The sequence below is a fragment of the Rhamphochromis sp. 'chilingali' genome (genome assembly GCF_963969265.1).
Source record: "Rhamphochromis sp. 'chilingali' genome assembly, chromosome: 15".
In the NCBI taxonomy this organism is placed as follows: Eukaryota; Metazoa; Chordata; class Actinopteri; order Cichliformes; family Cichlidae; genus Rhamphochromis; species Rhamphochromis sp. 'chilingali'.
In genome coordinates this window covers 31,107,682-31,123,911 of record NC_137942.1, presented here as the reverse complement: position 1 = coordinate 31,123,911, position 16,230 = coordinate 31,107,682, and the positions used below count along the sequence as shown (strand labels likewise).

At 42.9% G+C, this 16,230-nt stretch overlaps 1 protein-coding gene across 2 annotated transcripts; it reads left to right on the top strand.

Moving 5' to 3' along the window:
• Positions 1-3,242: 3,242 nt before the first annotated feature.
• LOC308412293 (SWI/SNF-related matrix-associated actin-dependent regulator of chromatin subfamily E member 1-like) lies at positions 3,243-15,981 on the top strand. 2 transcript variants are annotated; one of them, XM_080906533.1, is made up of 11 exons: positions 3,243-3,312; positions 3,838-3,895; positions 4,831-4,874; positions 5,520-5,618; positions 6,979-7,059; positions 7,724-7,855; positions 8,760-8,931; positions 9,067-9,239; positions 9,499-9,600; positions 9,816-10,053; positions 13,742-15,981. In XM_080906533.1, exons 2-11 carry the CDS (start codon positions 3,889-3,891, stop codon positions 14,122-14,124), a joined length of 1,431 nt encoding a protein of 476 aa, XP_080762659.1. In that variant the 5' UTR covers positions 3,243-3,312; positions 3,838-3,888; the 3' UTR covers positions 14,125-15,981. The 2 variants fall into 2 exon arrangements, with proteins under 2 accessions (XP_080762659.1, XP_080762658.1); XM_080906532.1 differs by having other exon boundaries at positions 6,979-7,071.
• The last annotated feature ends 249 nt before the right edge of the window (positions 15,982-16,230 follow it).

Sequence of the window (16,230 nt, the reverse complement as noted above, 5' to 3'; positions counted from 1 at the left end):
ATGCTTGGCTACAAGTTGAACAGCCATAAGGGGCAGTACCCTCCATGGAGAAGGAGGCTAGAGGGCAAGATCAAAGTAGCACGGAGAGAGGTTAGCCAACTAACGGAGTTGCAGAAAGGTGCGACGAATAAGGTGCCTAAGAAATACAGCAAGCTGTCCATACCTGAGGCCTTGGAAACTGCCAAGCAAAGACTCACAGCCTTGGCCAGCCGCTTGAGGAGGTACACCAGAGAGATAGAAGGCAGGAGAATAAACCAGCTGTTCTCCACAGAACCAGCAAAGGTGTACTCTCAGTGGCAAGGGAACAATAAGAGAACAGCACCACCAAGGCTGGAGACGGAGCAATACTGGAAGAGCATATGGGAGAAGGATGCAACCCATAACGGCAATGCTCAGTGGCTAGAGGATCTGAGGGCAGACCACAGCGACCTCCCTGAACAGGGTCCAGTAACCATCACAGTGGCAGATATCCAAGAAAGGGTCTCCAGTATGAAGAGTTGGACAGCACCAGGGCCCGACATGGTTCACGCCTACTGGCTGAAGAAGCTAACTGCACTCCACGAGCGTCTGGCAGCACAAATGAACCAGCTGCTAGTTAACGAGAGACACCCGGAATGGCTAACTGAAGGCCGGACGGTCCTGATCCCCAAGGACCCCAAGAAGGGACCGGTCCCCTCCAACTACCGACCAATAACCTGCCTCAGTACTACATGGAAGCTCCTGTCAGGCATCATATCGGCTAAGATGAACAGGCACATGGGTCAATACATGAGCGGGACACAGAAAGGAATTGGCAAGAATACCAGAGGCGCAAAACACCAGCTACTGGTAGACAGAACAATCAGCCGAGACTGCAAGACCAGACTGACCAACCTGTGCACTGCCTGGATTGATTACAAGAAGGCCTATGACTCAATGCCCCACAGCTGGATACTGGAATGCCTAGAATTGTACAAGATCAATGGGACCCTAAGTGCCTTCATCAGGAACTCAATGGGGATGTGGCGTACAACACTAGAGGCCAACTCCAAGCCCATAGCACAAGTCACCATCAAGTGCGGGATCTACCAAGGAGATGCTCTGTCCCCACTGCTGTTCTGCATAGGCCTGAACCCCCTCAGTGAGATCATTAACAAGACTGGCTACGGATACCGACTACGGAACGGAGCAGTTGTCAGCCACCTCCTGTACATGGATGACATCAAGCTGTATGCCAAGAGTGAACGAGACATCGATTCACTGATCCACACTACCAGGCTATACAGCAATGACATTGGAATGTCGTTCGGACTGGAGAAGTGTAGTCGGATGGTAACAAAGAGAGGGAAGGTAGTCAGAACTGAGGGGATTGAACTACCAGAAGGCAACATTGCAGACATAGAGGACAGTTACAAGTACTTGGGGATCCCGCAGGCGAATGGGAACCATGAAGAGGCCGCTAGAAAAGCTGCAACCACCAAGTACCTGCAGAGGGTCAGGCAAGTCCTGAGGAGTCAGCTGAATGGTAAGAACAAGATCCGGGCCATCAACACGTACGCCCTGCCCGTGATCAGGTACCCTGCTGGGGTAATAGGCTGGCCAAAGGAGGAGATAGAAGCCACTGACATAAAGACAAGAAAGCTCCTTACCATGCATGGAGGGTTTCACCCCAAGTCCAGCACCCTGAGGCTGTACGCTAAGCGGAAGGAAGGGGGCCGGGGACTGGTGAGTGTCAGCACCACAGTCCAGGATGAGACAACGAACATCCAAGAATACATTGGGAAGATGGCCCCAACTGACAGAGTGCTCAGTGAATACCTCAGGCAGCAGAAACCCAAGAAAGAGGAGGGAGACGAGGAACCATCATGGAAGGACAGAGCCCTGCACGGTATGTACCACCGGCAGATAGAGGAGGTGGCTGATATCCAGAAATCCTACCAGTGGCTGGACAAAGCTGGACTGAAAGACAGCACAGAGGCACTAATCATGGCAGCACAAGAACAAGCTCTGAGCACAAGATCCATAGAGGCTGGGGTCTATCACACCAGGCAAGACCCCAGGTGCAGGCTGTGTAAAGATGCCCCAGAGACAATCCAGCACATAACAGCAGGGTGCAAGATGCTAGCAGGCAAGGCATACATGGAACGCCATAACCAAGTGGCCGGCATAGTGTACAGGAACATCTGTGCCGAGTATAACCTGGAAGTCCCGAGGTCAAAATGGGAGATGCCCCCAAGGGTGGTGGAGAATGACCGAGCTAAGATCCTGTGGGACTTCCAGATACAGACGGACAAAATGGTGGTGGCTAACCAACCGGACATAGTGGTGGTAGACAAACAGAAGAAGACGGCCGTAGTGATCGATGTAGCGGTTCCGAATGACAGCAATATCAGGAAGAAGGAACACGAGAAGCTGGAGAAATACCAAGGGCTCAGAGAAGAGCTCGAGAGGATGTGGAGGGTGAAGGTAACGGTGGTCCCCGTGGTAATCGGAGCACTAGGTGCGGTGACTCCCAAGATAGGCGAGTGGCTCCAGCAGATCCCGGGAACAACATCGGAGATCTCTGTCCAGAAGAGCGCAGTCCTGGGAACAGCTAAGATACTGCGCAGGACCCTCAAGCTCCCAGGCCTCTGGTAGAGGACCCGAGCTTGAAGGATAAACCGCCCGCAGGGGCGTGCTGGGTGTTTTTTTTTTATATATATATATAACAATTCTGTAACTGTAACTTCGGTCGTTGCTGTGCTTTTTTTGGAAATCGAATTTCCCAGAGGAACCCACCCGAGGGATTAATAAAGTTCTATCTTATCTTATCTTATCTCTCTAATGGCTTGTCAGCCATGAAGAACAAAGAGCATGAGGTGTCACACTGAGATCAAGTCCATTTTCAGAAAACCAACTAGCTTCACAACAGGACTTCCCCAACTTAGGGTAATATCACAGGGATGACAGAACTCTTTTAAACACAGACTCACTGGTTAAAGGATTGACTAATAAATCCTTCTGTCTTACAACCACAGGAATCTCCCCCTGCTGGCCTTTATCCTGGCTTAAGGCATTTGATGGTTTCGCTTTTCTGGCAAGAAGATACATCAATATCTTCCACGGTTTACACATACTTTTAAGTGGTTTGGAATACAAAAATTAATAGTTTGGATGTTGGGATATTTTAAATACATGAAAAAAAAGTATTTTAACACAAATATACTTTTATTATGAAATGCTCATTTCTTATCCGTCGGACGACCTGCTTGAAAAATATCATTTCCGGTGTGTGCGTGAGAGGCGGAACAAGCGGCCCTACAGAGGGAACAAAGGACGGTTAAGTGAATTGCTGTATGTTGTTCCCAGCATGCGTGTATATATAAATATATGCACGTATTTATATTTTAAAAAGTGTCACTGTTGCATTTTGTAACTTCGGGGAAGAAGCGGGAAAACATTTTCATGTGCCAGAGGAAACTTGGGCTGGTTGATTAATTGATGTTGGTTGATAGCGGGAGCTGGTGACTTCTTCGTTAACCTAGCTTTAACAGCAAGGCTTATACTGACGTCGCTTAAGCGTTTTGCTCTTTAAAAGTGTCACATAGTTTTGAATGAAAGCATATTCGTGTTTGCTTACTTTTATTGTTTGGACCTAGAGCCATTAAATTCGATGGATAACTCGTACGAATATGGGACAAAGAGGTTTTGGTGTCGGCGAGTTTAGCTAGTAGGCCTTGTAAGCTAATGCTAACCCAGTCAGCCATTGTTGTTGTTATCCGCTCATTTACCGGTGCTTTTTTCTTCTTCCTCGTTCTACGCCAAAACTACAAAGTGGACTGTAGTTGAGTTCCTTTCTCTTTATGTTTCCCTCTTCAGCTTAACCAGCATGAAAATAGCCTCCATTCCATAGGCCGCTCCTCAGCTGCGATGTCAAGTAAGTAAATAAATCAGTCATTGATATCCTTTATATGCCAACACCTGTCTCATTCTATGGTTCATATATATATGCGACCAGTACACTGGGGAAAATATGTAGGAATACTATTTCATTAAGTAAGGGACTCAGATAACATAAAGCACATTTTTGTGCTGTTTTTGCACATAGGATGCCGTCATGCAGAATTTTAAGCTTTAGGTTGCCATGCTTCATAGTGTCATGCTGTCTAGATCGGTGGACTTTTCAATAAAAACAATATTGAAGAGTGTGTACAGTTGCACTATTTCTCATAGAATCAGATTTGTGTCCTATATGTACTATCTGCCTCTTTAGTCAGTTCCTCGTGTTTTGTATAGACTCAAAGTCAACTGATTCAAACTGGAGATAGTGATGGTAGCCTTTGTTCTGCTCTGCGGTCACATTGAGTTTGACGTTGCAGTGAAATGAGGACTCTGGACTTGAGATGCAGAACACAGTGGTGGAGTTTGAAAATGTACAACTGACAGTTAAGACCCAGAAGAGCATCAGAGTAACACTCAGGACCAGCACAGGCTGGTCGATAAAGTGAAATGCTACAGATCTAGTTTTTTGGCATTAATGGAAATGTAAAAATAAGGAATTGTCTATGGCTGAAAACTGAAAGTAATACTGAATTGCAAAATGTACCTGGGTGACAGCAGCAGTCAGTTGGATTACCTCATATAGAAGTGCATCTCTTTTCAGACATTCATGATGCAGAGGAGTGAAAAATGGGGCTGAAGTACTTTCACAGTAGACAGTTAGGAAGAACCCTCACTGTTCACACTCAAGTGGTATTATTGTCAGGCAAAAGTAAACAGCAGGGAAAACATGTCATTTGTACAGAGCAGGTATGCAAGGATTAACTAACATTTTTTTCTTTTTCTCTTTTTTTTTTTTTAAACTTTGAACAGAACGACCATCCTACGCTCCTCCCCCTCCCCCTGCCCCAACAACAGTAAGTGTCCCACTTTTAGCACCAGTCTTAGTGTTCATGGTTTAGCAGCCAAGGGCCATGTTATTTTTTTGCTTCTTTTCTTTGTTACTTTCCTTTAAATCTTTAATGTGTGAACGTGCCAAGGTTGCCACAAACCTTGTTCTTCAGTTCTCTATCATCGCTTTCACCCCTTTTTCCTGTCATGCCACACGTTTTTTTTTTAGGTCTTGCACCAAAGGTGTTTGAGATTACTGATGGGGATCAAGTTAGTTTGTTATTTGACTGAAGAGCTTTGCAGAATCTACCTTGGCTGATGTTATTAGTAGACATATGTGAAGTAACAGAATACATGCTTGTTTTGATGCTTTTCATTTCCTTACATTCAGATGCAGTGCAAAGCACTGTGTAGAGCTGAAATCTGCTGATACACACTCAGTTAAATAAGTTTTTGTTGTGCACTAATTCTTAATGCCATCCAGTTGCCTTTTTTGCCTTGCATGATAAGATCATGGAACAAACAAATCAAAAAGTCAACATATATATATCTATATATACATGTATTTTCATGTTTCCCCCTCCTTTTCACTTATTTATGTTTATCCCTCTTCCTCCTCTTGTGTGTGAGCCATTTCTCATTCGTGTTTTGTCTCATTTGTCTTCCATCAGCAAATGCCTTCCACCCCAGGGTTTGTGGGCTACAACCCTTACAGCCATCTGGCCTACAACAACCTCCGACTGGGAGGGAGCTCCGGAGGCTCCAGCAGGGTAATGAATTGATGGAGCGATTTGAAAAACAAATTAAATGTAACAGAAAGTGTAAAGCACAAGTAAATGTTTTGGATTGAATAAAGGGCCCAGGTATGAGAAGAATGATAGGATTGTAAGAAAGGCTTAGACTGTATATTGAAGTGGGGAAACTGAATATATGACTTGCAGCTTTAAAGAGCTTCAGTTGCGTGCATAAATGTGTGTTGAAAAAACAAATTAATGCATTAAAAAAAAAAAGTAAGATGTGATGTCAGTTGGAACGTAACATTTGATGACAGCTCTGCTTTTGGAAAAAAATATAAACGGAATAAGATTTATTTTCATATTGACCTGTGGGGGGGGAATAAAACGTTTTCAATGTGACCAATCCGGCCTCAACAGTTTCTGCACTGCAGTTAGCAGTAATCAAGTCAGATAGAAAGTAGATCTGCTCTTGTCGGACTAGAACACAAGCCTTCCTGTGGGTGTGCATGGTGGCATAGGCAAAACACTACCTTTGTGGTGAATGTGTTCCTTTATTGTTTGAATTATCTTCAAAAGATGTTTTGCCCTTGCCAAATTAGCCAAACGTTGCTAGTTCTTTCAGCACAACCTAAAACCGAATCTGAGATAACTTGTATCACAACAGTAGTTGCCAACCTTTTGTTAAACAAGGTTTTTTCCTTCAGGCTCTGAGTGCACTTGCATAAAACAAGATATATTACAGCAGAACAAAACACCGAGAAAGCAATGCTACAGGAAACTGTTCACTTTGAAAATTTATTTATTTTCCCACTCATTGTGCACTCAGTCAGTGGTGCTGTTTTCTAACATTAACACACATCAGAGCTGGCAGCTTGATTTGTTCACACGTAATCCTCTAGAATTCCAATCCCAAAATAAAGACAATGTTGGAATTTCATTTTTTTTGTAACAAAACCAAAGTGAACAGCCAAAACCAAAAAAAAACATTTTCTGCATCACCAGTTAGGGGGTGATAGTAATGTAAATGAGCAGCCTGTGAAACATCTAAACATCATTTGCCTTACAGAGATGCTCTGAAACACTTAAAGCCATTCTTTGGCTTGTAGAACATCTTAACACATCAAAATTGTTTTTATCTGACTGTATGAAAGCATTAAGGAACATTTCAGTATTGTGTATTGTCATGTTTACATTCACATCTGTTGTTTTACCTTTTCCACAAACCATATCAGATCATAATCAGCAGATGTTTTATGATAGTTTTTGTTTTTTCTGTTCACTCTCTAAACCTGGCCCTTGTTTGTTTGTTTCCCTTTGGCTTCATACCTTCCATCTCTCCATTCATACTTTTTCCTCCTTCTTCTTTGTGCCCCCTCTCTCCTTCTTTCCACAGAACTCCTCGGGCATCACCGTCCCAAAGCCTCCCAAACCACCAGACAAGCCACTGATGCCATACATGCGGTACAGCCGGAAGGTAAGCAGGAAGGTAAGACACCCATCCACGGTGTCTGCTTTTACTGCTTGTCCTCCCATCCCCCTGAAAAGCTGGCAGGGGTTTGAGGGTGGGAAACAGCCAAGCCATGACGCCTCACCACCACCTCAGCCACCTAGTGGAGGCTCTCCACTTTGTTTCCGTTGACTCACAGTAGCCTTCTGTGTTTGTCAACATGCAAAATTGCTACATCTCCATATGTTTCCTCTTACGGGGATAATCTGTCCCTGGCACTCTATTTTTCCCCCTTATAGGCTCATCTCTTGCCTGCTTTTCTCTAGTTTCAGAGCTGTAATTTTAACACTGTATGCTCAAAAACAAAATGTGATCTAAAGGATCCTGCAGTTAGAAAAAAATTGAATTCCATATATAAGTGAATATTTTCCATCATGCCTTCTTGCAGCACTTAAGTAGTTATGCTTTTCCTTACTAATAATTTCATCCACTGTTTCTTACCTCTGTACTTTGCTTCCCGTATTTCCTTTGTATTGTAACAGTCAATGTCATTTGATCCTGTGTGTGTGTGTGTGTGTGTGTGTGTGTGTGTGTGTGTGTGTGTGTGTGTGTGTGTGTGTGTGTGTGTGTGTGTGTGTGTGTGTGTGTGTGTGTGTGTGTGTGTGTGTGTGTTTTGATGTGAATATGAAAGGTATGGGACCAAGTAAAGGCCTCCAACCCAGACCTAAAGCTGTGGGAGATTGGAAAGATTATTGGGGGCATGTGGAGGGACCTGAGTGATGAAGAGAAGCAGGACTACCTTAATGAGTACGAGGCTGAGAAGGTAAGGAGGAGCAAGAGTCTAAGGCTACGTTCACACTGCAGGCGAAAGCGCATCAAATCCGACTTTTTTGACCCTATGCAACCCATATCCTATCATGGTATGCTAGCGTGAACAGCACAAATCCGATCTGGGTCACTTTCGTATGTGGTACTGAATCCGATACATATCTGATGTTTTAGAAAGCGACTGTTGTTTGAATGGTCATGTCACATTAAATCCGCCTTTTGCATCACTGACACAAGACAGACGCCAATTATCAGCGCCGGAGACGTGCCCGAGAAGACATCGTGAATGCTTCCTGGTCATCCAGTGTAGATGTTAGTGAAACTGTTTGGAAGTCAACGTTGGAGAAACGTGAACATTTTGTTTGTACTGTATAATCTGCAGATTCTGACAGAAATCTGCAACTATCCTTTGAAGCACCGCTCCTCTCTAAAACAGCAATAAGGGTCATCATTAGGCCATATGTAAATAACAAAATAACTTTATAACTTAAAGCAAAATTGGGAAACGTAAAGTCCGAAGCAAGTCTTTATGTTAAGGGCCATCAGTCAAACAATACTGTTTGGTCTGGGTCTAAACAGCGCGCGTTGTGTGTGACATCTTCTTTTGCGCATGCGGGCCGCTTTGAGGGTTCACACTAGAGCACGTTTGCTGTCACATTTTATTTGTAGTGTGAACAAGCAGACAAGAAAATCGGAACTGAGCATTAAGACCTGCAGTGTGAACGTAGCCTAAATTTCTTTTGTAAGTAACCCGTTGCTCTTGGATACCTTCTTTACATGTTGGCAGTTCAACAGCAGTTGTAGAAGTGACAACTAAAGAATCCCTGCATTGAAAAATAAGAAATGATCAGAGTTGTTTTAAAGGGCTTGTTTTCTTTTCCTGTCCCTCTTCCTCTTAGATTGAGTACAATGATTCTTTGAAGGCCTACCACAACTCACCTGCCTACTTGGCCTACATCAACGCCAAGAACCGGGCTGAGGCGGCAATGGAGGAGGAGAGCAGGCAGAGGCAGTCACGTATGGACAAAGGAGAGCCGTACATGAGCATTCAGCCTGCTGAAGATCCTGATGGTAGGTTAATTATGAAGCTATCTATGATTTTTAATCATGGCTTCACAATGTAATGTAATGCGCTTAAAATAAACACTGACCTGTCTGTCTGTCCTCGTCATGGTTCTGCCCATCTTGTCTTTTCGCTCCACCTAGATTATGATGATGGTTTCTCAGTGAAGCACACAGCAGCAGCTCGCTTCCAGAGAAACCACCGGCTCATTAGTGACATCCTCAGTGAGATTGTGGTGCCCGACGTCCGCTCTGTGGTCACCACAGCCCGCATGCAGGTCCTCAAGAGGCAGGTTCAGTCTCTTATGGTGCACCAGGTATGTTAGCAGGACATTTTTGCTTCCATTTTGTTACTTTGTTTTTTAGCTTGTAAAGCTAATGTGGTGTTAATATTACTCAAACTGACTTCAAAAGCATTGTTTACACTTTAATATAAATGTGCATTCCTCAAATGGGATTGGCTTCCTTGTGACAAGATTTTTGCTTACAACCAAAAGTAGTTGCACTAGTTTTATAAACTGTTTCACATTTAAAAGGAAGGATCTATTCCTGCTGATTGATTGCTTGTGATTTCAGAGGAAACTTGAAGCTGAACTTCTTCAGATCGAGGACCGCCATCAAGACAAGAAAAGACGTTTTCTGGAGACCACTGACTCATTCAATACTGAGCTGAAGCGGGTAAAGCAGCACTGTTTATTTACCTAGAGAGAGCTGAGTGTGTAGGAAGGAAGAGCTTTATTTCTAGATGACTAAATATCCCTTTAGATAGAAATTTGTCACCACAGACTGTTGTGTTGTAAGTGTAGGCCTACTACTTTCCCTTTGCCTTCAGTCTTATGACATTTGCAACTTTTTAAATTCATTTTGTTTAATTGAGTCTTGTGTGTTTCCAGCTGTGCAGTCAGAAGGTGGAAGTGGATATGGAGAAACTAGCAGCAGAGATGGCTGCCGCTGAAGAGGCAGCAAGGCGCCGGGCAGAGGAGCGGGAGCGGGAGGCCGCTGAGCAGGCAGAGAAAGCTGCTCAACAGCAACAGGAGGCTGCTGGAAACAAAGCTGCAGAGAAGAGCAGCACTAATGCTAGCCCCACCTCAGGGACCAAGGAGGAGGACAAACCTACACCAATGGAGACAGGTACCAGTAGGGGGGGACACAAAGACATACACAGGGGGGTGGGGAGGGTGTCTGGTTGGTGAGTCTATCCTTGGGTGCTTCATTCTGCAAGCCAAATATCCTTGGGAAAAATACAATCCCCAAGATTCATCCATCAATGTGTGAGAATTTTTGAAAATATTTAAATATAGATGGAAAGTGCTTGTCTGAATAAGGCATGTTGGATAAAACGCTTTAAATCTTAAAACTTGTTTGGATTTAAGTACAATCATAATCCACCTGATAGCCACTGGGTTGATGGAGGAGTCGTTCAAAGCAGTTTCACTGTATATACAGTGGGGCAAAAAAGTATCTAGTCAGCCACCGATTGTGCAAGTTCCCCCACTTAAAATGATGACAGAGGTCAGTAATTTGCACCAGAAGTACACTTCAACTGTGAGAGACAGAATGTGAAAAAAAAAAAATCCATGAATCCACATGGTAGGATTTGTAAAGAATTTATTCGTAAATTAGGGTGGAAAATAAGTATTTGGTCACCTCAAACAAGGAAAATCTCTGGCTCTCACAGACCTGTAACGTCTTCTGTAAGAAGCTTTTCTGTCCCCCACTTGTTACCTGTATGAATGGCACCTGTTTGAACTCATCATCTGTATAAAAGACACCTGTCCACAGCCTCAAACAGTCAGACTCCAAACTCCGCCATGGCCAAGACCAAAGAGCTTTCGAAGGACACCAGGAAAAGTATTGTAGACCTGCACCAGACTGGGAAGAGTGAATCTACAATAGGCAAGCAGCTTGGTGTGAAAAAATCAACTGTGGGAGCAATCATCAGAAAATGGAAGACATACAAGACCACTGATAATCTCCCTCGATCTGGGGCTCCACGCAAGATCTCATCCCGTGGGGTCAAAATGAACATGAGAACGGTGAGCAAAGATCCCAGAACCACACGGGGGGACCTGGTGAATGACCTGCAGAGAGCTGGGACCAAAGTAACAAAGGTCACAATCAGTAACACTACAACGGCAGGGAATCAAATCCCACAGTGCCAGACGTGTTCCGCTGCTGAAGCCAGTGCATGTCCAGGCCCATTTGAAGTTTGCCAGAGAGCACATGGATGATACAGCAGAGGATTGGGAGACTGTCATGTGGTCAGATGAAACCAAAGTAGAACTTTTTGGTATAAACTCAACTCGTCGTGTTTGGAGGAAGACGAATACTGAGTTGCATCCCAAGAACACCATACCTACTGTGAAGCATGGGGGTGGAAACATCATGCTATGGGGCTGTTTTTCTGCCAAGGGGACAGGACGACTGATCCGTGTTAAGGACAGAATGAATGGGGCCATGTATCGTGAGATTTTGAGCCAAAACCTCCTTCCATCAGTGACAACTTTGAAGATGAAACGAGGCTGGGTCTTCCAACATGACAATGATCCAAAACACACCGCCCGGGCAACAAAGGAGTGGCTCCGTAAGAAGCATTTGAAAGTCCTGGAGTGGCCTAGCCAGTCTCCAGACCTCAACCCCATAGAAAATCTGTGGCGGGAGTTGAAAGTCCGTGTTGCTTGGCGACAGCCCCAAAACATCACTGCTCTCGAGATCTGCATGGAGGAATGGGCCAAAATACCAGCTACTGTGTGTTAGGGCTGCTCGATTATGGCAAAAATGATAATCACGATTATTTTCACTGAAATTGAGATCTTGATTATTTGACGATATTTATTTAACCCTTTAAGACCTACTGTAGAACCAAGTCCACCAGAGCTTATATTATTTTTTTACATGCTGTAGTGCCATTTGTGGGAGCATTTCAAGTTGCTATACAACTGTTATAGCCCATATTTTAATAATATGTATGCATTAAGTCCATAGTAATTACATAAATTGCAAAAAAGTGCAATAAACTACAAAAAAAATTGAAAATCGCTTTTGTTTTGTTTATATATATTTCTACTTGGAGAAATTTAAGAGGTTTATCCCTCAAAACTTTAAATACAATAAAGTTGCAAAAAATAGTTTCCCACCACAGGAAATTTATTTTGAGTGTCTTCATAGTTTTATTTTGGAGATACAGCAATTTTTATATACTGCAGGAAAAACAAAAAACAATCCTATGATGCAAATTTGCAAAGAAAACAGCATGTGCATCATTTCACTGTGGGAAGTGTTATGAACAGCTGATAGGATCGGCAAAGCGTGTTTCTGGAATATTATGTTTTTGTTCCTGCAAGCGCTTTTTATGCAATTTTTGCAAAGCTATATGTGGAACGAAACCGTGACCGAGGACAAGCTGATGGCATAAGATGTAAGTACAACTCCTCCGGTTTCATATGCAAAACAAATTATTGCGCTAGCTTACACGGTTCAGGTTCTACAGGGATTTAACAATAGTTACGCAAAACGGAGCGTGCTGCTCTGACCGGCTTTAAAGGGTTAACAATGACTTTAAAAAAATAATATAAAATAGTGTGCAACACCACTGAAGTTCACTGAAGCTTCCCTCGGGTCCTCTTAATCAGCGGTCTTCAACCTTTTTTGCGCCACGGACCGGTTTATGCCCGACAATATTTTCACGGACCGGCCTTTAAGGTGTCGCGGATAAATGAGGGAGGGGCTAATAATCGGCTCAGTCATTTTTAATGATCGTTGAAAGCCCAGATCGTAATCGTGATTAAAATTCGATTAATTGAGCAGCCCTACTGTGTGTGCAAACCTGGTAAAGACCTATAGTAAACGTTTGACCTCTGTTATTGCCAACAAAGGTTATGTTACAAAGTATTGAGTTGTATTTTTGTTATTGACCAAATACTTATTTTCCACCCTAATTTACGAATAAATTCTTTACAAATCCTACCATGTGGATTCATGGATTTTTTTTTTTTTTCACATTCTGTCTCTCACAGTTGAAGTGTACCTCTGGTGCAAATTACTGACCCCTGTCATCATTTTAGGTGGGGGAACTTGCACAATCGCTGGCTGACTAAATACTTTTTTGCCCCACTGTAGATAGGTTTGGTCAGTGGAGTTAATTTTTTTCTTTAACTGTTTTATTAATTTTGCAGAGCTCACAAGTAGCAATGAACATTTAAATCAGATTTACTGGGACGTTACCCAGTTATGACTCCGCACCTTTGATGTGTACTATAATGCCTTCATTATTTGTATTGACTGAATTGTGGGACCAACAGAATGAATGAAAAGGCTTTTTTAATTACTCCAAATTGTAAATGTTGCTAATGGCTAACATGGCTGTCAGCTTATTACTAATAGTTAAACAGCTAGCTAATGTGCTGCATGATAGGTTAACATTTATGAAAACTGTTTAGTACGTAGATGTTGTTGACACAATACTTCTACTGACCTCTCAAAGTGCTTTAGTGCTTGTACAGTGCTTTGAGGTGACTGTTGTTTTCGATTTCGATAAAACTGGATTGGATTGAAACTGCTGTAAATGTCAGGTACAGCTACTATTACTTTAGTTTTAGTTGAGTTTTAGCAACATCTCAAGTAAAATTAATCAAAACTGAGCAGAGTTTAGTGGACACAGCATTAAACATCGTTTATACAAATATTGCACTTTTAAGAGTGGTTTAATTCTATTCTTCATTATTCAGGTTTTAAATGTCAATGACATGTGTCTTTAAAGACGGCTTATTTTTTAAATCAGATGTGTTTATACCAAATCTGCATCCATTCCTTTCTTTAGATGAGGCCGCACCTGCAGAGCCGCTTTCAGACCCCCAGGTGGCTCCACCACCACCACCATCTGATACTTCATCGTCTTCCTCTGATAAAGCAACACCTCCCCCTGAGCTCCCCAGGGAGAGCAGTACTCCCAACAGCAGTGCCCCCAGTGATGATGGGGGCAGCAGCAACAGCATGCCTCCTCCACCCTCAGACATCCCACCTGGAGCAGCAGCATCAGGCTCATTCCCAGACCCACCTGTAGGCCAAGAAGCCAACCTCAGTACAGCTAATCCTAATGAGGCCGCAGCACCAGCCCCTCCCTCAGAAGAAGCAACCCCTCCACCACCACCACCACCACCACTACTGACCCCCAGTCAGAGCAGCCAGCAGTACGATATGTAGTAGTGCTGCCTGTACAGTGATGGGTGTAGATGTCCTCCTGGTGCTGCAGCTCTCCCTCTCTGGATGGAGCAGCAGTGTTGTAGTGATGCAGAAGAAGTGGCTCTGTAACAGCTGAGAAATACTGATTGGTTGAGAGGTGTAAAAGTAAAGTCAATACAAAAAAAAATAGTGCGAGAGTGACGTAGATTTTCATCATCCAGCTTCATGTAGCTGCACCAAACGCAGGGAAAGTAGGATTTCCTTTAAAGCTCTGTATGCCTCCTGTAACTTTACTCAGCATGCCTGGTCTGATAATCTGACTTAATTGAAACGTCACCAAAGAGTACAACACCTGGCCCTCTTTGAGTTTGTGCTCCAGGCACTGTGAGAGCATTTCCTCTTTTCTAATCAGGTCACTTGATGTTATTTTTTTTTTTAAAAGTAATCAGATACACACTCAGAAATAGGATAACACAGGGCTGTGAAACAACTGCTCAGCACAAACCGCACCACCGAGTCTGAAAGTCCGTTTACTTTTATCATCAGGGTTTGTATCCCCAGCACTGAGGTCAGAAGTGAATCAATCTGTTAGTGAGACTGTTTTCTTCTTCTTTTTTTTCTCTCTCTTTTTTTTTTTAAGACTATAAAAAGGTTTAACAAAAACAAACCTGAATCACGACTGACTTCAGAGTGAAACGGCTTCAGATGAACGAGAAAAAGCAGCCACGTGCCCCTTATGGTTCAAATAAACACCTGAGATGAGGCTTACTGTATAGACAGGATGTGGTTGAAACACACACATCTGCATGCATTAAGCACATTAACAACCAGTCACAACATTGAAACCACCTCCCTGCTGTTGTCCACTTCATTACTGCAGTGTGAGTGTATCTATGATGTTGTGGTGCTGCAGCGGCTGAGCTTGTTGGTATGCAGCAGCGAGTAGGTGAATCTCAACAACCAGATGAAGGCTGGTAGCCAAGTTTTCCCAGCACAACTGTGATGATCATCAGAGGTTTCAATGCTGTGGCTGTTACGCTCCATGTTTGTTTGTTTATTTTTTGGACCACTGCAGAGTTTTATTTTGCGATTCATTTTGAGAAACCTGACATATGTTAAAGGGCCAGCTCTGACAAAAGGACCTCAATATTTTCGGCTCTCACTTATTGAAAAACCTCAATTTTCTAGATAAATTTCATTTGCAGAACTACTACTGTTACTTTTTTGTCTTTTGTGATTTAGTGAACCTTATTAAACGAGTGTAATCCAGGGCAACCTTGGTAATTTGTACTCTTGAATCAGATGCCATTTTAACACACACCCTTGTAAAGTCAGCATCAATTGATTTTTCCATATTCTGCATGTTTGGCTATGTACTAACCTTACCCATGTATGAATCTGAGTGCAGGTCTTGTATAGCTGGAGATGAGGAAAATTAAAGTTCAATACAAAACGCATGAAGATCCCAGCAAATAAATAATGATGGGATCATCTCCAGGGTATTTTTAAAAAATCTGAATAACATGTCTTGCTTTGAGTGTAAAACATTAACTTGGATATTTGTTCCCCTGTATTGAAGTCTAAGTAGAAAGAACTGACACTTGTACTCAGTTAATTTAATTTTTGCTCATTTAACCTGTAAAAGCTTCTCTGTGAGGCGAGGCTTTTGTTTAGACCACAGATTCATGCTGGCACTACATGCATCTAACTTCACCAGAGAAATGCACAGGTAACCTCACTTATGCATTCAAAGGACTGTTTTCTTACTTGGACTGTTTTTTGGTAGTATGCCTGTCTTTTTTTTCTTTTTTTTTTGCATTTTTCTTTTCTACTGTCTGAACTTGTTGACCCAAATAAAGATGATTTGTCTTTCTGCTACACCTGTTTTTTTTTTTTTTTTGTATTTTTGTTTTTTTTGTTTGTCTCCCGAAAGTAAGACTGGATAAGGAGGTTAGTGACAATTTCACTCTCGGAGAAAGATGTTAAGAGTGAGCCAGTGGGTTTTGCTAAGAGGAGGGCTCAGCAACTGATATAATCTGGTACCGAAAGCATATACAGGTCCTTCTCAAATAATTAGCATATCATGAAAAGGTTCTCTAAACGTGCTATTAACCTAATCCTCTGAAT

Coding starts and splice junctions, on each gene's coding strand:
- LOC308412293 (XM_080906532.1), top strand. Junction 9,601..9,815: donor TCAATACTGAGCTGAAGCGG/GTAAAGCAGCAC, acceptor GTGTGTTTCCAG/CTGTGCAGTCAGAAGGTGGA. Junction 10,054..13,741: donor ACCTACACCAATGGAGACAG/GTACCAGTAGGG, acceptor TCCTTTCTTTAG/ATGAGGCCGCACCTGCAGAG.